The 25,079-nt window shown below is 46.8% G+C and overlaps 1 protein-coding gene across 4 annotated transcripts in view; it reads left to right on the forward strand.

Moving 5' to 3' along the window:
* Nucleotides 1-25,079, forward strand: part of LOC130267712 (potassium voltage-gated channel subfamily KQT member 1-like) — a 139,343-nt gene that overhangs the window by 82,924 nt on the left and 31,340 nt on the right. For 2 of the 4 annotated variants that reach the window (XM_056517832.1, XM_056517831.1), the window contains 10 exons: nt 8,941-9,031; nt 10,347-10,473; nt 11,854-11,932; nt 14,039-14,135; nt 14,326-14,466; nt 15,840-15,965; nt 18,099-18,194; nt 18,270-18,398; nt 18,499-18,697; nt 18,893-18,952. In XM_056517832.1, coding sequence (XP_056373807.1) covers nt 8,941-9,031; nt 10,347-10,473; nt 11,854-11,932; nt 14,039-14,135; nt 14,326-14,466; nt 15,840-15,965; nt 18,099-18,194; nt 18,270-18,398; nt 18,499-18,697; nt 18,893-18,952 — 1,145 coding nt within the window. The remainder of the gene's footprint in view (nt 1-8,940; nt 9,032-10,346; nt 10,474-11,853; nt 11,933-14,038; nt 14,136-14,325; nt 14,467-15,839; nt 15,966-18,098; nt 18,195-18,269; nt 18,399-18,498; nt 18,698-18,892; nt 18,953-25,079) is intronic. The other 2 variants (XM_056517833.1, XM_056517834.1) reach the window with 2 other exon arrangements.

Here is a 25,079-nt window from a genome sequence, read left to right on the forward strand (position 1 = left end):
CCCTGATCCAGCACTGAGCCCCCACATCCTGCACTGAGCCCCCTGATCCTGCACTGAGCCCCCACATCCTGCACTAAGCCTCCTGATCCTGCACTGAGCCCCCACATCCTGCACTGAGCCCCCTGATCCTGCACTGAGCCCCCTGACCCTGCACTGAGCCCCCTGACCCTGCACTGAGCCTCCTGATCCTGCACTGAGCCTCCTGTTCCTGCACTGAGCCCCCACATCCTGCACTGAGCCCCCTGATCGTGCACTGAGCTCCCACATCCTGCACTGAGCTCCCACATCCTGCACTGAGCCCCCCACATCCTGCACTGAGCCCCCACATCCTGCACTGAGCCCCCACATCCTGCACTGAGCCCCCACATCCTGCACTGAGCCCCCGATCCTGCACTGAGCCCCCTGATCCTGCACTGAGCCCCCAATCCTGCACTGAGCCCCCGATCCTGCACTGAGCCCCCTGATCCTGCACTGAGCCCTCCGATCCTGCACTGAGCCTCCCGATCCTGCACTGAGCCCCCACATTCTGCACTGAGCCCCCTGATCCAGCACTGAGCCCCCACATCCTGCACTGAGCCCCCTGATCCTGCACTGAGCCCCCCGATCCTGCACTGAGCCCCCACATCCTGCACTGAGCCCCCTGATCCAGCACTGAGCCCTCACATCCTGCACTGAGCCCCCTGATCCTGCACTGAGCCCCCACATCCTGCACTAAGCCTCCTGATCCTGCACTGAGCCCCCACATCCTGCACTGAGCCCCCTGATCCTGCACTGAGCCCCCTGACCCTGCACTGAGCCCCCTGACCCTGCACTGAGCCTCCTGATCCTGCACTGAGCCTCCTGTTCCTGCACTGAGCCCCCACATCCTGCACTGAGCCCCCTGATCGTGCACTGAGCCCCCACATCCTGCACTGAGCCCCCTGATCCTGCACTGAGCCCCCTGACCCTGCACTGAGCCCCCTGACCCTGCACTGAGCCCCCTGACCCTGCACTGAGCCTCCTGATCCTGCACTGAGCCCCCACATCCTGCACTGAGCCCCCTGACCCTGCACTGAGCCCCCTGACCCTGCACTGAGCCTCCTGATCCTGCACTGAGCCCCCGATCCTGCACTGAGCCTCCTGTTCCTGTACTGAGCCCCCTGATCCTGCAATGAGCCCCCTGATCCTGCACTGAGCCCCCTGATCCTGCACTGAGCCCCCCGATCCTGCACTGAGCCCCACATCCTGCACTGAGCCCCCTGATCCTGCACTGAGCCCCCTGATCCTGCACTGAGCCCCCACATCCTGCACTGAGCCCCACATCCTGCACTGAGCCCTCTGATCCTGCACTGAGCCCCCTGATCCTGCACTGAGCCCCCTGACCCTGCACTGAGCCTCCTGATCCTGCACTGAGCCCCCGATCCTGCACTGAGCCTCCTGTTCCTGCACTGAGCCCCCCGATCCTGCAATGAGCCCCCTGATTCTGCACTGAGCCCCCTGATCCTGCACTGAGCTCCCCGATCCTGCACTGAGCCCCACATCCTGCACTGAGCCCCCTGATCCTGCACTGAGCCCCCTGATCCTGCACTGAGCCCCCCGATCCTGCACTGAGCCCCCCGATCCTGCACTGAGCCCCACATTCTGCACTGAGCCCCCCGATCCTGCACTGAGCTCCCACATCCTGCACTGAGCCCCCCGATCCTGCACTGAGCCCCCCACATCCTGCACTGAGCCCCCACATCCAACACTGAGCCCCCGATCCTGCACTGAGTCCCCCGATCCTGCACTGAGCCCCCTGATCCTGCACTGAGCCCCCACATCCTGCACTGAGCCCCCACATTCTGCACTGAGCCCCCTGATCCTGCACTGAGCCCCCGATCCTGCACTGAGCCCCTGATACTGCACTGAGCCCCCTGATCCTGCACTGAGCCCCCCGATCCTGCACTGAGCCCCCACGATCCTGCAATGAGCCCCCACATTCTGCACTGAGCCCCCTGATCCAGCACTGAGCCCCCACATCCTGCACTGAGCCCCCCGATCCTGCACTGAGCCCCCACATCCTGCACTGAGCCCCCTGATCCAGCACTGAGCCCCCACATCCTGCACTGAGCCCCCACATTCTGCACTGAGCCCCCTGATCCAGCACTGACCCCCCACATCCTGCACTGAGCCCCCTGATCCTGCACTGAGCCCCCCGATCCTGCACTGAGCCCCCACATCCTGCACTGAGCCCCCTGATCCAGCACTGAGCCCCCACATCCTGCACTGAGCCCCCTGATCCTGCGCTGAGCCTCCTGATCCTGCGCTGAGCCCCCTGATCCTGCACTGAGCCCCCTGACCCTGCACTGAGCCCCCTGACCCTGCACTGAGCCTCCTGGTCCTGCACTGAGCCCCCACATCCTACACTGAGCCCCCTGATCCTGCACTGAGCCCCCTGACCCTGCACTGAGCCCCCTGACCCTGCACTGAGCCTCCTGATCCTGCACTGAGCCCCCGATCCTGCACTGAGCCTCCTGTTTCTGCACTGAGCCCCAGATCCTGCACTGAGCCCCCTGATCCTGCACTGAGCCCCCACATCCTGCATTGAGCCCCCACATCTTGCACTGAGCCCCCCACATCCTGCACTGAGCCCCCACATCCTGCACTGAGCCCCCACATCCTGCACTGCGCCCCCTGATCCTGCACTGAGCCCCCACATCCTGCACTGAGCCCCCCACATCCTGCACTGAGCCCCCCCACATCCTGCACTGAGCCCCCTGTACTTGCACTGAGCCCCCTGATCCTGCACTGAGCTCCTACATCCTGCACTGAGCCCCCTGATCCTGCACTGAGCCCCCTGATCCTGCACTGAGCCCCCACATCCTGCACTGAGCCCCCTGATCCTGCACTGAGCCCCCTGATCCTGCACTGAACCCCCTGATCCTGCACTGAGCCCCCACATCCTGCACTGATCCCCCTGATCCTGCACTGAGCCCCCCACATCCTGCACTGAGCCCCCCCACATCCTGCACTGAGCCCCCTGATCCTGCACTGAGCCCCCTGACCCTGCACTGAGCCCCCACATCCTGCACTGAGCCCCCTGATCCTGCACTGAGCCCCCTGATCCTGCACTGAGCCCCCACATCCTGCACTGAGCCCCCTGATCCTGCACTGAGCCCCCTGATCCTGCACTGAGCCCCCACATCCTGCACTGAGACCATGATCCTGCACTAACCCCTGATCCTGCACTGAGCCCCCCACATCCTGCACTGAGCCCCCCACATTCTGCACTGAGCCCCCACATCCTGTACTGAGCCCCCTGACCCTGCACTGAACCCCCTGATCCTACACTGAGCCCCCTGATCCTGCACAACCATATAACCTACCTGTGCCCCTATAATGTTCTCATATACCCATATAACCTACCTGTGCCCTTATATTGTTCTCCTATACCCATATAACCTACCTGTGCCCCTATAATGTACTCCTATACCCATATAACCTACCTGTGCCCCTATAATCTTCTCCTATACCCATATAACCTACCTGTGCCCCTATAATGTTCTCCTATACCCATATAACCTACCTGTGCCCCTATAATGTTCTCCTATACCCATATAACCTACCTGTGCCCCTATAATGTTCTCCTATACCCATATAACCTACCTGTGCCCCTATAATGTTCTCCTATACCCATATAACCTACCTGTGCCCCTATAATGTTCTCCTCTACCCATATAACCTTCCTGTGCCCCTATAATCTTCTCCTATACCCATATAACCTACCTGTGCCCCTTTAATCTTCTCCTATACCCATATAATCTACCTGTGCCCCTATAATCTTCTCCTATACCCATATAACCTGCCTGTGCCCCTATAATCTTCTCCTATACCCATATAATCTACCTGTGCCCCTATAATGTTCTCCTATACCCATATAACCTACCTGTGCCCCAATAATGTTCTCCTATACCCATATAACCTACCTGTGCCCCTATAATGTTCTCCTATACTCATATAACCTACCTGTGCCCCTATAATGTTCTCCTATACCCATATAACCTACCTGTGCCCCTATAATGTTCTCCTATACCCATATAACCTACCTGTGCCCCTATAATGTACTCCTATACCCATATAATCTACCTGTGCCCCTATAATCTTCCCCTATACCCATATAACCTACCTGTGCCCCTATAATGTTCTCCTATACCCATATAACCTACTTGTGCCCCTATAATGTTCTCCCATATCCATATAACCTACCTGTGCCCCTATAATGTTCTCCTATACCCATATAACCTACCTGTGCCCCAATAATGTTCTCCTATACCCATATAACCTACCTGTGCCCCTATAATGTTCTCCTTTACCCATATAACCTACCTGTGCTCCTATAATGTTCTCCTATACCCATATAACCTACCTGTCCCCAATAATGTTCTCCTATACCCATATAACCTACCTGTGCCCCTATAATGTTCTCCTATGCCCATATAATCTACCTGTGCCCCTATAATCTTTTCCTATACCCATATAACCTGCCTGTGCCCCTATAATCTTCTCCTATACCCATATAACCTACCTGTCCCCCTATACTCTTCTCCTATACCCATATAACCTACCTGTTCCCCTATGATCTTGTCCTATACCCATATAACCTACCTGTGCCCCTATAATCTTCTCCTATACCCATATAACCTACCTTTGCCCCTATAATCTTCTCCTATACCCATATAACCTACCTGTGCCCCAATAATGTTCTCCTATACCTATATAACCTACTTGTGCCCCTATAATGTTCTCCTATACCCATATAACCTACCTGTGCCGCAATAATGTTTTCCTATACCCATATAACCTACCTGTGCCCCTATAATGTTCTCCTATACCCTTATAACCTACCTGTGCCCCTATAATATTCTCCTAAACCCATATAACCTACCTGTGCCCCTATAATCTTCTCCTATACCCATATAACCTACCTGTGTCCCTATAATGTTCTATACCCATATAACCTACATGTGCCCCTATAATGTTATCCTATACCCATATGACCTACCTATGCCCCTATAATGTTCTCCTATACCCATATAACCTACCTGTGCCCCAATAATGTTCTTCTATACCCATATAACCTGCCTGTGCCCCTATAATGTTCTCCTATACCTATATAACCTACCTGTGCCCCAATAATGTTCCCCTATACCCATATAACCTACCTGTGCCCCTATAATGTTCTCCTATACCCATATAACCTACCTGTGCCGCAATAATGTTTTCCTATACCCATATAACCTACCTGTTCCCCTATAATGTTCTTCTATACCCTTATAACCTACCTGTGCCCCTATAATATTCTCCTATACCCATATAACCTACCTGTGCCCCTATAATCTTCTCCTATACCCATATAACCTACCTGTGCCCCTATAATATTCTCCTATACCCATATAATCTACCTGTGCCCCATTAATGTTCTATACCCATATAACCTACATGTGCCCCTATAATGTTCTCCTATACCCATATAACCTACCTGTGCCCCTATAATGTTATCCTATACCCATATAACCTACATGTGCCCCTATAATGTTCTCCTATACCCATATAACTTACCTGTGCCCCAATAATGTTCTCCTATACCCATATAACCTACATGTGCCCCTATAATCTTCTCCTATACCCATATAATCTACCTGTGCCCCTATAATGTTCTCCTATACCCTTATAATCTACCGGTGCCCCTATAATATTCTACTTTACCCATATAACCTACCTGTGCCCCTATAATCTTCTCCTATACCCATATAACCTACCTGTGCACCTATAATATTCTCCTATACCCATATAATCTACCTGTGCCCCTATAATGTTCTCCTATACCCATATTACCTACCTGTGCCCCTATAATGTTCTCCTATACTCATATAACCTACCTATGCCCCTATAATGTTCTCCTATACCCATATAACCTACATGTGCCCCTATAATGTTCTCCTATACCCATATAACCTACATGTGCCAATATAATGTTCTCCTATACCCATATAACCTACCTGTTCCCCTATAATGTTCACCTATAACCATATAATCTACCTGTGCCCTTATAATGTTCTCCTATACCCATATAACCTACATGTGCCCCTATAATATTCTCCTATACCCATATAACCTACCTGTGCCCCTATAATATTCTCCTATACCCATATAACCTACCTGTGCCCCTATAATCTTCTCCTATACCCATATAACCTACCTGTGCCCCTATAATCTTCTCCTATACCCATATAACCTACCTGTGCCCCAATAATGTGCTCATATACCCATATAACCTACCTGTGCCCCAATAATGTTCTCCTATACCCATATAACCTACCTGTGCCCCAATAATATTCTCCTATACCCATATAACCTACCTGTGCCCCTATAATCTTCTCCTATACCCATATAACCTACCTGTGCCCCTATAATGTTCTCCTATACCCATATAACCTACCTGTGCCCCTATAATGTTCTCCTATACCCATATAACCTACCTGTGACCCCAATAATGTTCTCCAATACCCATATAACCTACCTGTGCCCCTATAATGTTCTCCTATACCCATATAACCTACCTGTGCCCCTATAATCTTCTCCTATACCCATTTAACCTACCTGTGCCCCTATAATGTTCTCCTAAACCCATATAACCTACCTGTGCCCCTATAATGTTCTCCTATACCCATATAACCTACCTGTGACCCCAATAATGTTCTCCAATACCCATATAACCTACCTGTGCCCCTATAATGTTCTCCTATACCCATATAACCTACCTGTGCCCCTATAATCTTCTCCTATACCCATTTAACCTCCATGTGCCCCTATAATGTTCTCCTATACCCATATAACCTACCTGTGCCCCAATAATGTTCTCCAATACCCTTGTAACCTACCTGTGCCCCTATATGTTATCCTATACCCATATAACCTACCTGTGCCCCTATAATGCTCTTTTCTGTCTGTGGCTTTAGTGGTCTGGTCCCTGTCTTCCTGTGCCCCTTAGTCATGTGACCTAGATGCCTCTGACCCCCTGACCAGTGCCCTGCACCCCTATAACGCCCCCTGTCATGTGACGGGATCGTGTTTACATTTTGGGACGGCTATGGGGGCTGTACTCTGTGTTCAATCCCTGCTGTCTGCTTATTAATTGATGGGATGTCTCCTAATCCGCTCGATTCACAGACGTTCCGCCGCCCCCCGGGGGCTCATTACGGAGCTCAGCAGTGCAGGGGTTAAGTACACAAGTCGTTAGTCACTTCCTAATGAATGATTCAGATTATTTTAATTACTTCTCCTCTGACGACTGAAAGTAACGCTCCGGCCCGACCAATGGGATGCCAGGGATTACACCGCAGCCCCTACAAATGATCAGCTATTATCACCCCAGGGGAAGGGGATAACACGGAGTATACGGCGACAATGGCGCCTCCTGTGGTAGGAGATATATGAGGGGACTTGTCCGTTCGTGAGGTCGGTGTTGGAAGCAGGGAAATTGGCAAGCGTAAGGAGAGCAGAAGAAGGGATATTTGGTCACTGCCACTTTAATTCTGTTTTAGAGCTGTTTCCTGAACTTCACAATCGTTAAAGGGTACTCCGCTGCCCCAGTGTTCGGAACGTTTTGTTCTGAATGCTGTGTGTGGGCTGCAGGAGTTGTGATGTCATGGCCACGCCCCATCAATGTAAGTCTATGGGTGGGGGCTGGCTACTCACCTGTCCTGGGCGCGCTCCGGCCCCACCCCCGGTTTCAGTGACAGCCAATCATTGGCTGAGCTGGGGTCCTGTCTGCCTGGTGATTGGCTGAGCTGGTGGTGACTAAAGTTTGTCTCCAAAGGGTGGGGACCAGAGCGTGCCAAGGAGCTGCCGAGCAGCCGGGCCCCATGCAGAATATTGAAGGGGACCCCGATGATCGAAACCCCTGTGATCAGAAACTTATTCCCTATCCTGTAGATCAGGGTTAATAAGTCTCACGTTGCTGCATCTAATGAACATAGCTGAACAGTAATTTGGTCACATGTCATCTCCTAACCTAAAATCGTAGGCATCCTGAGGCCTCCTGGGGAAATGGAGGAACCTAAACTTGTTAAAACCAGTTCCGGCCCGGCCTTTACTGGAGCGGCATGTGCTTCAGCTATGTCCTGTCTGTTCTGGCTTAAATCCACACAGGTCACATGTAACCTACCTAAGTCTGTTCAAGTATATCCTGCAAGGATATGTTCTACTTCATTTCAGCCTCCAAGAGGGAGAGTATTTTTCAAGAGAGGAGAAGTTGTACAAGGGCTTCTCTGCCTTACACTAATCTATATGTAGGCCAAATGGTAATTTGTTCCGAACGCTGGGTATGGGCGGTGGGGGTCGTGATGTCAGGGTCTCGCCTCTCATGCCGTCATGCCACACCCCCTCAAAGAAATTAAAGGACCGTGAATAAATCTCTATTTTCAGTTTCAGTGGTTCACATAGTAACATCAGGTTAGTACAACACTGCCATGTGACATCCTCATCAGGGACTACTACACCCAACATAACCCTCATCATCTCCCCAGTGATTACCACAGCATGGGGGCCCTTTGGAGCATCTGATCCCACAGATGAGCAGCTGTAAAGCAAACTACCGAAAAAATAGTCAGATCGCACAGGGGACCTGGCCACCCACCTGACACTGATCCCCGACGTACGTTCAGAAGGTGGAATACCCCTTTACTTTAACCCTCAGCTGATTCTCAGAAGAGCCCCCCTGGAGACCCTGTTCTCAATTACATTGACCCAGACATAGTCTTCCTGACCTGTGGATAGGGGTTAAGCAGTAAAGTCTGGAGTGCCCCTTTAAATTATCTTAAAAGTTTAAGTAATGGCGCCACTTAGTCTGGATGTAACCGGTAAGATGTTGTGCTCTCATTGAGATACAGTATAAGTTAACCTCTCACTTGCTTTGCACAGGTTCCTCCTCGTCCTCATCTGTCTGATATTCAGCGTCCTGTCCACCATAGAACATTACTCCGAATTCGCCACGGGGACTCTCTTCTGGATGGTGAGTAGCAAGAAGCACTACATATCCCAGGCTGTCCTCTACTGACTCCCTTGGATTCTACCTATTCCAATACTCAAGGCTGGTGCAAGGACTTTTGCCACCCTAGGCGAAAGCTAATTCTGCCGCCCATTGGCTCCACCCTTTAACACGCCCCATCTTACTACTGGGGTGACACACTGTAACAAACCTCCTCCTCATGTAATCTCCTTACTACTGGGGTGACACACTGTAACAAACCCCCTCCTCATGTAATCTCCTTACTACTGGTGTGACACACTGTAACAAACCTCCTCCTCATGTAATCTCCTTACTACTGGGGTGACACACTGTAACAAACCTCCTCCTCATGTAATCTCCTTACTACTGGGGTGACACACTGTAACAAACCTCCTCCTCATGTAATCTCCTTACTACTGGGGTGACACACTGTAACAAACCTCCTCCTCATGTAATCTCCTTACTACTGGGGTGACACACTGTAACAAACCTCCTCCTCATGTAATCTCCTTACTACTGGGGTGACACACTGTAACAAACCTTCTCCTCATGTAATCTCCTTACTACTGGGGTGACACACTGTAACAAACCTCCTCCTCATGTAATCTCCTTACTACTGGGGTGACACACTGTAACAAACCCCCTCCTGATGTAATCTCCTTACTACTGGGGTGACACACTGTAACAAACCTCCTCCTCATGTAATCTCCTGACTACTGGGGTGACACACTGTAACAAACCTCCTCCTCATGTAATCTCCTTACTACTGGGGTGACACACTGTAACAAACCTCCTCCTCATGTATTCTCCTTACTACTGGGGTGACACATTGTAACAAACCTCCTCCTCATGTAATCTCCTTACTACTGGGGTGACACACTGTAACAAATCCCCTCCTCATGTAATCTCCTTACTACTGGGGTGACACACTGTAACAAATCCCCTCCTCATGTAATCTCCTTACTACTGGGGTGACACACTGTAACAAACCTCCTCCTCATGTAATCTCCTTACTACTGGGGTGACACACTGTAGCAAACCCCCTCCTCATGTAATCTCCTTACTACTGGGGTGACACACTGTAACAAACCTCCTCCTCATGTAATCTCCTTACTACTGGGGTGACACACTGTAACAAACCTCCTCCTCATGTAATCTCCATACTACTGGGGTGACACACTGTAACAATCCTCCCCCTCATGTAATCTCCTTACTACTCTATGACTTTTTCCTGTATCTTTGTGTCAGTCTTTAGTTTAACCCTTGCATTGCATTTAGGCTCCGCACATGGTCCCTTTTAACCCTTTCTGCCCTGCAGGAGATCGTCCTGGTGGTTTTCTTTGGTGCCGAGTACCTGGTGCGGCTGTGGTCGGCCGGATGCCGCAGTAAATATGTCGGCTTCAAAGGTCGGATACGCTTCGCTCGGAAGCCCATCTCCATAATCGGTGAGCGGGGGTGCGGAGCCGGGTCCTGTCTATAGGATTACATTGTATAGGGGGACGATGACAGATCCTGCTGACAGATCCTGCTGATCCTCTCTTATCTCTCGCTGTACAGTAGACAATAGGCATCAGGTGACATTCAGAGATCTTATTTCTTCTACATCAGTGGTCTCAAACTGTGGCCCTCCAGATGTTGCAAAACTTCAACTCCCAGCATGCCCGGACAGCCAACGGCTGTTTTGGTGTTGATGGGGTACTGTATACTGAGCATCAATGCCGAGATGTTGTATTTTAATTCTTTTGTATTGCAATGACTTTCATGATGTTTGTATAATGTTATTGCCAGGGTGTTGGAGCCATTGGCTTCATATACATGTAAAATGTTTTCTTTTGAAGACTTTAATAAAAATTATATAAAAAAAAAAAAAGAAAAAAAAAAAGAGGGAAGCCTTGATTTACCTTTCAGGGACAGTGTGGATCCTTTGGAGAAGGCAGACAGGCTTTTGGCTGTCTGGGCATGCTGGGAATTGAAGTTTTGCAACATCCGGAGGGCCACAGTTTGGGAACACTGTTCTAGATATACAGTGGTTAACTATATCTGTCGGCATGGACATAAGTATTCAGACCCTTTGTTATGACATGTGATATTTAGTTATGGCTCCTCCCATTACTTTAGGCACTGACCATCTCCTGCCCAATACCATCCCTACAGTGATCATGGTGGGGGCAGCATCATGTCTGGAGGAAACCAGGCACTGCCCATCACCTGCCCAATACCATCCCTACAGTGATCATGGTGGGGGCAGCATCATGTCTGGAGGAAACCAGGTACTGCCCATCACCCGCCCAATACCATCCCTACAGTGATCATGGGGGGAAACCAGGCACTGCCCATCACCTGCCCAATACCATCTCTACAGTGATCATGGTGGGGGAGCGAATACTTTTTTGGATACATTGTATATAGTGACCGGGGGGTGAAGACTTTCTGGATATATTGTATATAGTGACCGGGGGGGGGGTGAAGACTTTCTGGATACATTGTATATAGTGACCGGGGGTGAAGACTCTCTGGATACATTGTATATGGTGACGGGGGTGGGGTGTGTGTGAAGATTTATTTGGATACATTGTATATAGTGTCTGGCGGTGAGGATTTTCTGGATACATTGTATATTGTGACCGGGGGGGGGGGGGGTTTGAGGACTTTCTGGATACATTGTATATAGTGACCGGGGGTGAAGACATTTTTGGTTACATTGTATATAGTGACCGGGGGGGGGGGGTGAGGACTTTTTGGATACATTGTATGGTTGACCTCCGCTGCTTTGTCTTCTGGGGAACATTCTACGTGAATTGTAACTTTCCCGGTTCCTCCTCCAGATCTCATCGTGGTCATCGCCTCCATCATCGTCCTCAGCGTCGGCTCCAATGGACAAGTCTTCGCCACATCTGCCATTAGGTTGGTGAGTTTGTTGGGCTCCAGGAATCCTCAGCTCTGGGGAGAGATTTTAGTGATCTTCATATGTTCTATAAGGGGGACCCCCCCCCCCCCCCCCCCATACTGCTATATACAGAACACACATATAATACACATAGTAGTCAGTGTGAATATACTTCATATTACATCACCTGTTACATCCTGTATTACACTCCAGAGCTGTTCTTGTGGTGGCTTGTTGTAGTGTAGTGACAGGGTGTGAGGACTGGAATAGAGTTCGTGATGCCAACGTAGTGTTAACCTCCACACTCCAAGGATAAGCAGCTTCCTGGGCCAAGAGCAGAGACTATAAATACCACAAATGCAGGGTTACAGAAACAAATTTTACTGAACATTATTGCAGCAGATGTCCATGCAGTGTAACAGCAGACATTGATGCAATAACTTGGGGTAGAGTTGCATAGGATGTCACTTTAAATCACTGATCACTCTGGGACTTGTAGTGATGTTGCAGCTGAGATACTTGATTGGACTTTAGACTGACGAAGGAGACAACTAACACCGACTCAGGATACTCTACACTACAGCCATAAAATAGCTTACAACCAGGGGTTAACTTGGAGTTTTGGACCGGAGTTGCCAGAGACTTTCTACTCTTGTTCCTTGACTTGTGCTATGGGGCCCTATGGGTGTTATCACAAATTCTCCCTGCAACTTGGACTTTGATAGACTTGGATGACGGGGTCCTAGCGGTTAAGCGTAGCTGCTCAGCACTTTACTTCTCCTCAGACTTGGATGCTGCACAGACTCTTCTCTCTCCTCCGTGCCCAGGACCAGACTTAGGACTCCTCCCCACACCTCCTTACTACCCAGACTAAACCAGTCCCCATTAGAATATAGGTATAGAGCAGGTATGCTGCAGAGATCCTCACATTTTGCTGACAGGACTCATACTGACTGAACTGACTACAGCTAACTAGCTCCTCCCTGTCTAGACAGACCAAGGGGGCTTAAGGCTGGAGTCTTATTGGCCAAAGTGATCACATGACTCCTTTGCAACCTTTCTCTTAAAGGCACAGTACATTTTACACAAAATAAAAAGCACACATTGGTATAAAACATGGAATAATAAATACAATCATAAATAACAAACTCCCTGGAACTATGGCCCGAAACAGACACCTGAGGCAACATCTACGTGACAGGACAGGAAGTGTGATGGGTTCTGTACCCGGACACCTCATACTCACTATTCTGCTAGAGGGGTCACTGTGGACATACATTACATTACTTATCCTGTACTGATCCTGAGTTATATCCTGTATTATACTCCAGAGCTGTACTCACTATTCTGCTGTGTACATACATTACATTACTTATCCTCTACTGATCCTGAGTTATATCCTGTATTATACTCCAGAGCTGCACTCACTATTCTGCTGGTGAGGTCACTGTGTACATACATTACATTACTTATCCTGTACTGATCCTGAGTTATATCCTGTATTATACTGCAGAGCTGTACTCACTATTCTGCTGGTGAGGTCACTGTGTATATACATTACATTACTTATCCTGTACTGATCCTGAGTTATATCCTGTATTATTCTCCAGAGCTGTACTCACTATTCTGCTGGTGAGGTCACTGTGTACATACATTACATTACTTATCCTGCAGAATAGTGAGTACAGCTCTGGAATATAATACAGGATATAACTCAGGATCAGTACAGGATAAGTAATGTAATGTATGTACACAGTGACCTCACCAGAGCAGAATAGTGAGTACAGTCTGGGGTATAATACAGGATATAACTCAGGATCAGTACAGGATAAGTAATGTAATGTATGTACACAGTGACCTCACCAGCAGAATAGTGAGTACAGTCTGGGGTATAATACAGGATATAACTCAGGATCAGTACAGGATAAGTAATGTAATGTATATACACAGTGACCTCACCAGCAGAATAGTGAGTACAGATCTGGAGTATAATACAGGATATAACTCAGGATCAGTACAGGATATATATGTATGTACACAGTGACCTCACCAGCAGAATAGTGAGTGCAGCTCTGGAGTACAAGTAGTAATTTAAGGTTGTGTATTCTTCTCCTATTATTTAGAGGGATCCGATTCCTGCAGATTCTCCGCATGTTACATGTAGATCGTCAGGGAGGAACGTGGAGACTTCTGGGATCTGTAGTGTTTATCCATCGCCAGGTAAGGGCACAATCTATCCTAATATTCTGGTGCCCACCTGTACCCCCAGATCCTCACAGAGGTATGGAGACCTTGTGGTGTCACTGATAGACCAGCCCTCTAGCCATCCCAGACGGGCAAATAGTGGATACAGTTATATCTTAATTTCCTCTGTTTCCACCCCATGATCTTGTGGACGCCCCTTCTGCAGGAGCTGATCACCACCCTGTATATCGGATTCTTGGGGCTGATCTTCTCCTCGTATTTCGTCTACCTGGCAGAGAAAGATGCTGTAGATGAAGAAGGGAGGACAGGGTTTTCCAGCTACGCTGACGCCCTCTGGTGGGGAGTGGTGAGTATGACAACTTTGGTTTTAGGTTTTTGTCATGTGACTTCTCTGCCTATAATAGGAAAAAATAAAAGGGTATGAAGTAGAAAAAATGAGACCTATAGACAATATAAACAACCTGTCTTATATAGTCACATCCAAAGCTGCACTAAAAAATCAGATGGTTTCCTATTAACAATCAGGATATATGGTCAAGTCTCTGCTGCCCCCTGCTGGCTCATGACTTCAATCACTCTGGGGTTGTTGTCCATATCCTGCACACTCCCCATCACTAGTAATACAGTTCCACAGCTGCAACAATGTGTATCATTACTGTAACTGGGTCATGTAATCACCAGTCCGACCCACAGAAAATAAAAGTACACAGGAGGTCGTCAATCCGAGGTCTGCTGACTTCCTGTGAACTACAGAATGACATCCTCACCTACCAGATGCCTTCTGCTATGTCCCAGACCTCTCCCCTCCAGCTCTATCTGTATACTGCTGCTATTTCTCAGGTTACATAGTAGTTATACACCTCCCCTCTAGCTCTATCTGTATACTGCTTCTATATCTATTAGATCAGGATCTATAGTATACTGCTGCTATCTCTCTGGGATCAGTATATATAGTAGTTATTTACCTCCCCTCCAGCTCTATCTATATACTGCTGCTATCTCTATAGGATCAGGATATATAGTAGTTATACACCTCCCCTCCAGCTCTATCTGTATACTGCTGCTATCTCTATGGGATCAGGCTGCATAGTAATTATACACCTCCCTCCAGCTCTATCTGTATACTGCTGCTATCTCTCTGGGATCAGTATATATAGTAGTTATTTACCTCCCCTCCAGCTCTATCTATATACTGCTGCTATCTCTATAGGATCAGGATATATAGTAGTTATACACCTCCCCTCCAGCTCTATCTGTATACTGCTGCTATCTCTATGGGATCAGGCTGCATAGTAATTATACACCTCCCTCCAGCTCTATCTGTATACTGCTGCTGCTATCTCTATGGGATCAGGATATATAGTAGTTAAATATCTCCCCTCCAGCTCTATCTGTGTATTGCTGCTATCTCCATGGGATCAGGATATATAGTAGTTATACACCTCCCCTCCAGCTCTATCTGTATACTGCTGCTATCTCTATGGGATCAGGATATATAGAAGTTATACACCTCCCCTCCAGATCTACTGTCCCCACCCCAGGATGCTGCCACATCAGCTAAAACAGGTAAGCACAAGACATACACAAGAACCTCCATATTATTCTCTAATAATACTCTATGTTGCACTATATAATAATAATAAAGTGTTTCTATAAGGTTTTCTGCGTGTTGCGGTGCTCGTTGTTTTGCGCGCTATCCCGCTGTATGACTCGCCTCAGTTTCCTGTCGCACAGGTCACCGTGACAACCATAGGATACGGGGATAAAGTCCCACAGACCTGGATTGGGAAAACCATCGCCTCCTGCTTCTCCGTCTTTGCCATATCCTTCTTTGCTCTTCCAGCGGTGAGGATCATGACAAAATCCATTCTGTTATATCTGCTTCTGGGAAAGCTGGGTGTTTCAGTGAGAAGGATGGACCAGGACCAAGTGCACCTGCACTGATACATTGTAACAAACTATAAGGGTGCTAGGAAAATTTGTGTCTAACTGAGAAAGGCTTGTCCAAACTGATACATTGTAACAAACTAGGATAGTCCAGACTGATACATTGTAACAAACTAGGATAGTCCAGACTGATACATTGTAACAAACTAGGATTTATCTAGACTGATACATTATAACAAACTAGGATTTATCCAGACTGATACACTGTAACAAATAGTATTGCCTGGACTAATACATTGTAACAAACTAGGATTTATCTAGACTGATACATTGTAACAAACTAGGCTTTATCCAGACTGATACATTGTAACAAACTAGGATTTCTCCAGACTGATACATTGTAACAAACTAGTATTGCCTGGACTAATACATTGTAACAAACTAGGATTTATCCAGACTGATACATTGTAACAAACGTGTATTGTCCTGACTGATACATTATAACAAACTAGGGGGGTTATACCAACTGATACATTGTAACAAACTAGGATTATCTAGACTGATACATTGTAACAAACTAGGATTTCTCCAGACTGATACATTGTAACAAAGTAGGATTGTCCGGACTGATACACTGTAACACACTAGGATTTCTCCAGACTGATATATTGTAACAAACTAGTATTGCCGGACTGATACATTGTAACAAAGTAGGATTGTCCAGACTGATACATTGTAACAAACTAGGATTTCTCAAGACTGATATATTGTAACAAAGTAGGATTTTCCAGACTGATACATTGTAACAAACTAGGATGTATCCAGACTGATACATTGTAACAAACTAGGATTGTCTAGACTGATACATTGTAACAAACTATCAGGATGGGGGGGGGGATTTATCATTTTACAAACTATCACAGTGTTTTTCAACCGTGGGGCCTTCAGGTGCTGCAAAACTACAACTCCCAGCATGCCCGGACAGCCAAAGGCCAAAGGCTGTCCAGGCACACTGGAAGTTGTAGTTCTGCAGCACCTGGCAGCACCCTGGGTGGGAAACACTAATGTCTCAGGACAGGGGAGTTATTTTCTCTGCTCATGTATTTAGCTCACAGAGGATTGTCTAGACTGAATACATTGTAACAATCTCTTAGGACAGGAGAGATAAGTGTGCTGATGTATTTAGCTCACAGGGGATTGCTTACACTGTATACATTATAACAAACTATTAGAACACAAAAGAGATTTAGGAATCTAATTTATTTTGCTCACAGAGGATTGTTTAGACTAAATACACTGTAACAATCTATCACAGTGTCCCTCAACCAGTGTGTCTCCAGCTGTTGCCAAACCACAACTCCCAGCATGCCCGGACAGCAAAAGCTGGAGGGACGCTGGTTGGAAAATACTGATCTATCCAGACTGGAGTGATTTTTTTATTCTGATGTTTTTAGCTCACAGAGGATTGTCTAGACTGGATGCATCGTACTATTAGTACAGAATAGAGGTTTATGATTCTAATGTATTTAGCTCACAGAGGATTGTCTAGACTGGATGCATTTTACTATTAGTACAGAATAGAGGTTTATGATTCTAATGTATTTAGCTCACAGAGGATTGTCTAGACTGGATGCATCGTACTGTTAGTACAGAATAGAGGTTTGTGATTCTAATGTATTAAGCTCACAGAGGATTGTCTAGACTGGATGCATCGTACTATTAGTACAGAATAAAGATTTGTGATTCTAATGTATTTAGCTCACAGAGGATTGTCTAGACTGGATGCATCGTACTGTTAGTACTGAATAGAGGTTTGTGATTCTAATGTATTTAGCTCACAGAGGATTGTCTAGACTGGATGCATCGTACTATTAGTACAGAATAGGTTTGTGATTCTAATGTATTTAGCTCACAGAGGATTGTCTACACTAAATTCATTGTAACAAACTATTAGAACAATGAAGAGCATTATGTTTCTAATGTATTTAGTTTATATAGGAATTTAATGACTGGATACATTGTACCAAAGCTTCAGCTGCGAGACATATGAGCCACTGATCTCCTTCTGATCACGTTTCTCTGATCTTTCAGGGGATTCTGGGCTCCGGTTTTGCCCTTAAGGTTCAGCAGAAGCAGAGGCAGAAACACTTCAACAGACAGATCCCAGCGGCGGCATCGCTGATCCAGGTATGGTACCGGCGGTGGTGAGGGTGGCATCGGCGGGTATGGGATATCCTCTCACCTCTCTGTCCCCCCCTACAGACCCTCTGGAGATGTTACGCTGCTGAGAAGTCCTACAGCTCCACAGCCACATGGAAGATCTACCTGACCCCTCCAGATCAGGGGAACAAGACGACGGCGGCCCCGCTCAGCCCGGGCACACGGAGGCAGGTCTGGGCATTCCTGCCAGCCTCAATGTTTGGGGGCACCGGGTATAGAATGCCATGCAGCCGAACTATCTGGTGACTGAAATTCCTTGCTCTTCCCCCAGAACAGAAGATGTAAGAAGAAGACCAAGTCTGTGCACGAGGCCCTTGTCACCCCCACAAGTCCCACATTGGCCCCGCTGTGCCTGTCCGCCATACCACGGGGGCCCCGGGTGGGCTCACCGGAGAACGCTCTGTCTGTCCCTCACATCACTTATAAGACGGAGGGCGAGAAGAGAGACATGAACTTCCAGGGGCCCACAGGTAGTGGGGACACGTGCTGTACTGTATGTAGCCTGGTATCAGATGGGGTCCCACCAATAGGGGCGCCATCCATATAACATAGATACACCTTTATATAAGTGCTCTCATCTATGGACACCTCTCTATGTCTCATTCTGCTCCTCCCTGCTTTCACCTTCTGCCTCTCTCTCCTGTTTGTCTTCCTGCCTGTGACAGGTCGCTGTAGGTCTTGGTCCACCCTCTCTATCTGCACATCCAGTCTCTCCACAATACAAGGTATCGTACGCGAAACATTTCTACCAAAAAAATATATATTGATTTTGAATTACATTTTGTCTTCACATCCAAAGCCATTATCACTGTTACCATTGGTTAGTGCATTGAGGGAGCTTAGATAGCATTTACCCAGTGAGAGCTGATAAGTCACATGACAGCAGGATGGAAATAGACAAGGGCATTGAGGGAGCTTAGATAGCATTTACCCAGCGAGAGCTGATAAGTCACATGACAGCAGGATGGAAATAGACGAGGGTATTGAGGGAGCTTAGATAGCATTTACCCAGTGAGAGCTGAGCTGATAAGTCACATGACAGCAGGATGGAAATATACGAGGGCATTGAGGGAGCTTAGATAGCATTTACCCAGTGAGAGCTGATAAGTCACATGACAGCAGGATGGAAATAGACGAGGACATTGAGGGAGCTTAGATAGCATTTACCCAGTGAGAGCTGAGCTGATAAGTCACATGACAGCAGGATGGAAATATACGAGGGCATTGAGGGAGCTTAGATAGCATTTACCCAGTTAGAGCTGATAAGTCACATGACAGCTGTATGGAAATAAATGAGTGCATTGAGAGAGCTTAGATAGTATTTACCCAGTGAGAGCTGTTAAGTCACATGACAGCAGGATGGAAATATACGAGGGCATTGAGGGAGCTTAGATAGCATTTACCCAGTGAGAGCTGATAAGTCACATGACAGCAGTATGGAAATAGACGAGTGTATTGAGGGAGCTTAGATAGCATTTACCCAGTGAGAGCTGTTAAGTCACATGACAGTAGGATGGAAATAGACGAGGGCATTGAGGGAGCTTAGTTGGTAATTAGCTGTAGCTGCAATGTTAAGTCACATGACTGACAGCAGTATGGAAATAGACAAGTGCAGCTTAGATAGCATTAGTGAGAGCTGAGCTATTAAAGGGGTACTTAAGGACTCAGGGTTTTTCCGTTTTTGCACTTTCGTTTTTTCCTCCTTACCTTTTAAAAATCATAACCCTTTCAATTTTCCACCTAAAAATCCATATTATGGCTTATTTTTTGCGTGGCCAATTCTACTTTGCAGTGACATTAGTCATTTTACCCAAAAATGCACGGTGAAATGGAAAAAAAATCATTGTGCGACAAAATCGAAAAAAACCCGCCATTTTGTAACTTTTGGGGGCTTCCGTTTCTACGCAGTGCATATTTCGGTAAAAATTACACCTTATCATTATTCTTTAGGTCCATACGGTTAAAATGATCCCCTACTTATATAGGTTTGATTTTGTCGCACTTCTGGAAAAAATCATAACTACATGCAGGAAAATTTATACATTTAAAAATGTAATTTTCTGACCCCTATAACTTTTTCATTTTTCCACGTACAGGTCGGTATGAGGGCTCATTTTTTGCGGCGTGATCTGAAGTTTTTATCGGTATGATTTTTGTTTTGATCAGACTTTTTGATCACTTTTTATTCATTTTTTAATGGTATAAAAAGTGACCAAAATACGCATTTTTGAACTTTGGAATTTTTTTGCGTGTACGCCATTGACCGTACGGTTTAATTAATTATATATTTTTATAGTTCGGACATTTACGCACGCGGCGATACCACATGTTTATTTTTTATATTTTTTACACTGTTTTATTTTTTTTATGGGGGGTGATTTAAACTTTTATTAGGGAAGGGGTTAAATGACCTTTATTAACACTTTTTTTACATTTTTTTTGCAGTGTTATAGGTCCCATAGGGACCTATAACACTGCACACACTGATCTCTTATACTGATCATTGTTATCCCATAGGGACCTATAACACTGCACACACTGATCTCTTATACTGATCATTGTTATCCCATAGGGACCTATAACACTGCACACACTGATCTCTTATACTGATCATTGTTATCCCATAGGAGACTATAACACTGCACACACTGATCTCTTATACTGATCATTGTTATCCCATAGGGACCTATAACACTGCACACACTGATCTCTTATACTGATCATTGTTATCCCATAGGGACCTATAACACTGCACACACTGATCTCTTATACTGATCATTGTTATCCCATAGGGACCTATAACACTGCACACACTGATCTCTTATACTGATCATTGTTATCCCATAGGGACCTATAACACTGCACACACTGATCTCTTATACTGATCATTGTTATCCCATAGGGACCTATAACACTGCACACACTGATCTCTTATACTGATCATTGTTATCCCATAGGGACCTATAACACTGCACACACTGATCTCTTATACTGATCATTGTTATCCCATAGGAGACTATAACACTGCACACACTGATCTCTTATACTGATCATTATTATCCCATAGGGACCTATAACACTGCACACACTGATCTCTTATACTGATCATTATTATCCCATAGGGACCTATAACACTGCACACACTGATCTCTTATACTGATCATTGTTATCCCATAGGGACCTATAACACTGCACACACTGATTTCTCATCCTGATCACTGGTTTGTATTAACACGCCTGTGATCAGTGTTATCGGCGCTTGACTGCTCCTTCCTGGATCTCTGGCACGGAGCAGTCATTCGCCGATCGGACACCGGGGAGGCAGGTAAGGGCCCTCCCGGTGTCCGGTCAGCTGTTCGGGACGCCGCGATTTCACCGCGGCGGTCCCGAACAGCCCGACTGAGCAGCCGGGTCACTTTCACTTTCACTTTAGAAGCGGCGGTCAGCTTTGACCGCCGCTTCTAAAGGGTTAATACCGCACATCGCCGCGATCGGCGATGTGTGGTATTAGCCGCGGGTCCCGGCCGTTGATGAGCGCCGGGACCGACGTGATGTGATGCGGGATCGTGGCGCGGGATCAACTGGCTCCAGAAAGTTAAACAGATTTGTAAATTACTTGTATTAAAAAATCGTAATCCTTTCAGTACTTATGAGCTTCATAAGTTAAGGTTGTTCTTTTCTGTCTAAGTGCTCTCTGATGACACGTGTCTCCGGAAACGCCCAGTTTAGAAGAGGTTTGCTATGGGGATTTGCTTCTAAACTGGGTGGTTCCCGAGACACGTGTCATCAGAGAGCACTTAGACAGAAAAGTACAACCTTAACTTCAGAAGCTCATAAGTACTGAAAGGATTAAGATTTTTTAATAGAAGTTATTTACAAATCTGTTTAACTTTCTGGAGCCAGTTGATATATATATAAAAAAAAGTTTTTTCCTGGATAACCCCTTTAAGTCACATGACTGACAGCAGGATGGAAATAGATGAGGGCATTGAGGGAGCTTAGATTGTAATAAGTTATAGCTGATCATTTGACTCACATGAATAACAGCAGAGTGGAGTTACACTAGCCAACGGCTGTCTGGGCATGCTGGGAGTTGTAGTTTTGCAACATCTGGAGGGTCACAGTTTGGACATCACTGCACTAGTGCATTGGGGGAGCTTAGGTTGCATTTACCCAGTTAGAGCTGAGCTGTTAAGTCACATGACTGACAGCAGGATGGAAATAGACGAGTTTATTGAGGGAGCTTAGTTGGTAATTAGCCGTAGCTGCAATGTTAAGTCACATGACTAAAAGCAGGATGGAATTACACTAGTGCATTGAGGGAGCTTAGGTTGCATTTACCCAGTTAGAGCTGAGCTGTTAAGTCACATGACTGACAGCAGGGCAGAAATAAACTATACATTGAGGGAGCTTAGTTTGTAATCAGCTGTAGCTGAGATGTTGAGTCACATGACTGACAGCAGAAGGGAACTAGGCATGTGTATTGAGGCAGCCTAGATTGCATTTACCCAGTTAAAAATGAGGTTTCAAGTCACATGACTGACAGCAGGTGTGGAAACGGACTAGTGCACTGAGGGAGCTTAGGTGTTGATCAGCTGTAGCTGAGCTGTTGAGTCACATGACTGACAGCAGGATGGAGTTACACTAGTGCATTGAGGGAGCTTAGATTGCATTTACCCAGTTAAAGTTGAGCCGCTAAATCACATGACTGACAGCAGGGTAGAACTAGACTAATCCACTGAGGGAGTTTAGATTGGAATGAGCTGTAGCTAAGTCACCTTACTGACCGCAGGGTGGAATTACACTAATGCATTAGGAGAGCTTAGATTGCATCTACTCGGAGCCAAGTTAAAAAAAAAAAGTATCAGTTTTGAATGACCTCTTTCCTTCTCTGTTCACATCCAAAGCTGTTTTCACAAACATGTTTTTTGTTACCAGAGACTAGAGCATTGAGTGAGCTTGGGTTGTATTAGGGGTGTAAATAAGCCAATGGGCAGAGAGTGATGGGGAGGGGCATGCTAACCCAGGGCTCTTGCTGTGCTGGGGAGCACTTTCTGGGCACTTGAGCTTCATTTTGGCTTCTGTTTTGGGGCTGAAAGGGACCATGGAGATGATTAAAAAAAAAAGGTATGGCTGGAATACTGATAGGGTCGAGCAAGACTAATGCACTGAGGGAGCTTAGACTGTATTTAGTAATAGCTGATCTGTTAGGTCACATGTCTGACAGCAGGAGGGGGGGGGGGACTAGGCTTATGCATTCTTAGGCTTAGATAGCATTTAACCAGTAAAGTATCAGCTTTGATTGACCTCTTATCTTCTCTGTTCGCATCCAAAACTGCATTCACAAACGTGTTGCCAAAAACTAGTGCATTGAGGGAGCTTAGATTGTATTTACCCAGTTATAGTAGACATGTCTGACAGCAGGGTGGAGCTAGACCATTGCATTGAGGGAGCTTAGATTGTATTTACCCAGTTATAGTAGACATGTCTGGCAGCAGGGTGGAGCTAGACCTGTGCATTGAGGGAGCTTAGATTGTATTTACCAGTTATAGATCACATGTCTGGCAGCAGGGTGGAGCTAGACCTGTGCATTGAGGGAGCTTAGATTGTATTTACCCAGTTATTGTAGACATGTCTGGCAGCAGGGTGGAGCTAGACCTGTGCATTGAGGGAGCTTAGAGTGTACTTATCCAGTTATAGATCACATGTCGGCAGCAGGGTAGAGCTAGACCTGTGCATTGAGGGAGCTTAAATTGTATTTACCCAGTTATAGATCACAAGTCGGCAGCATGGTGGAGCTAGACCTGTGCATTGAGGGAGCTTAGATTGTATTTACCCAGTTATAGTAGACATGTCTGACAGCAGGGTGGAGCTAGACCATTGCATTGAGGGAGCTTAGATTGTATCTACCCAGTTATAGATCACATGTCGGCAGCAGGGTGGAGCTAGACCTGTGCATTGAGGGAGCTTAGATTGTATTTACCCAGTTATAGATCACATGTCTGACAGCAGGGTGGAGCTAGACCTGTGCATTGAGGGAGCTTAGATTGTATTTATCAGTTATAGTAGACATGTCTGACAGCAGGGTGGAGCTAGACCATTGCATTGAGGGAGCTTAGATTGTATTTACCCAGTTATAGTAGACATGTCTGGCAGCAGGGTGGAGCTAGACATGTGCATTGAGGGAGCCTAGATTGTATTTACCCAGTTATTGTAGACATGTCTGGCAGCAGGGTGGAGCTAGACCTGTGCATTGAGGGAGCTTAGATTGTATTTACCCAGTTATTGTAGACATTTTTGGCAGCAGGGTGGAGCTAGACCTGTGCATTGAGGGAGCTTAGAGTGTACTTACCCTGTTATAGATCACATGTCGGCAGCAGGGTGGAGCTAGACATGTGCATTGAGGGAGCTTAAATTGTATTTACCCAGTTATAGATCACACGTTGGCAGCAGGGTGGAGCTAGACCTGTGCATTGAGGGAGCTTAGATTGTATTTACCCAGTTATTGTAGACATGTCTGGCAGCAGGGTGGAGCTAGACCTGTGCATTGAGGGAGCTTAGATTGTATTTACCAGTTATAGTAGACATGTCTGGCAGCAGGGTGGAGCTAGACCTGTGCATTGAGGGAGCTTAGATTGTATTTACCCAGTTATAGATCACATGTCGGCAGTAGGGTGGAGCTAGACCATCGCATTGAGGGAGCTTAGAGTGTACTTACCCAGTTATAGATCACATGTCGGCAGCAGGGTGGAGCTAGACCTGTGCATTGAGGGAGCTTAAATTGTATTTACCCAGTTATAGACCACAAGTCGGCAGCAGGGTGGAGCTAGACCTGTGCATTGAGGGAGCTTA

Source organism: Hyla sarda, chromosome 4, assembly GCF_029499605.1.
Source record: "Hyla sarda isolate aHylSar1 chromosome 4, aHylSar1.hap1, whole genome shotgun sequence".
Lineage (NCBI taxonomy): Eukaryota > Metazoa > Chordata > Amphibia > Anura > Hylidae > Hyla > Hyla sarda.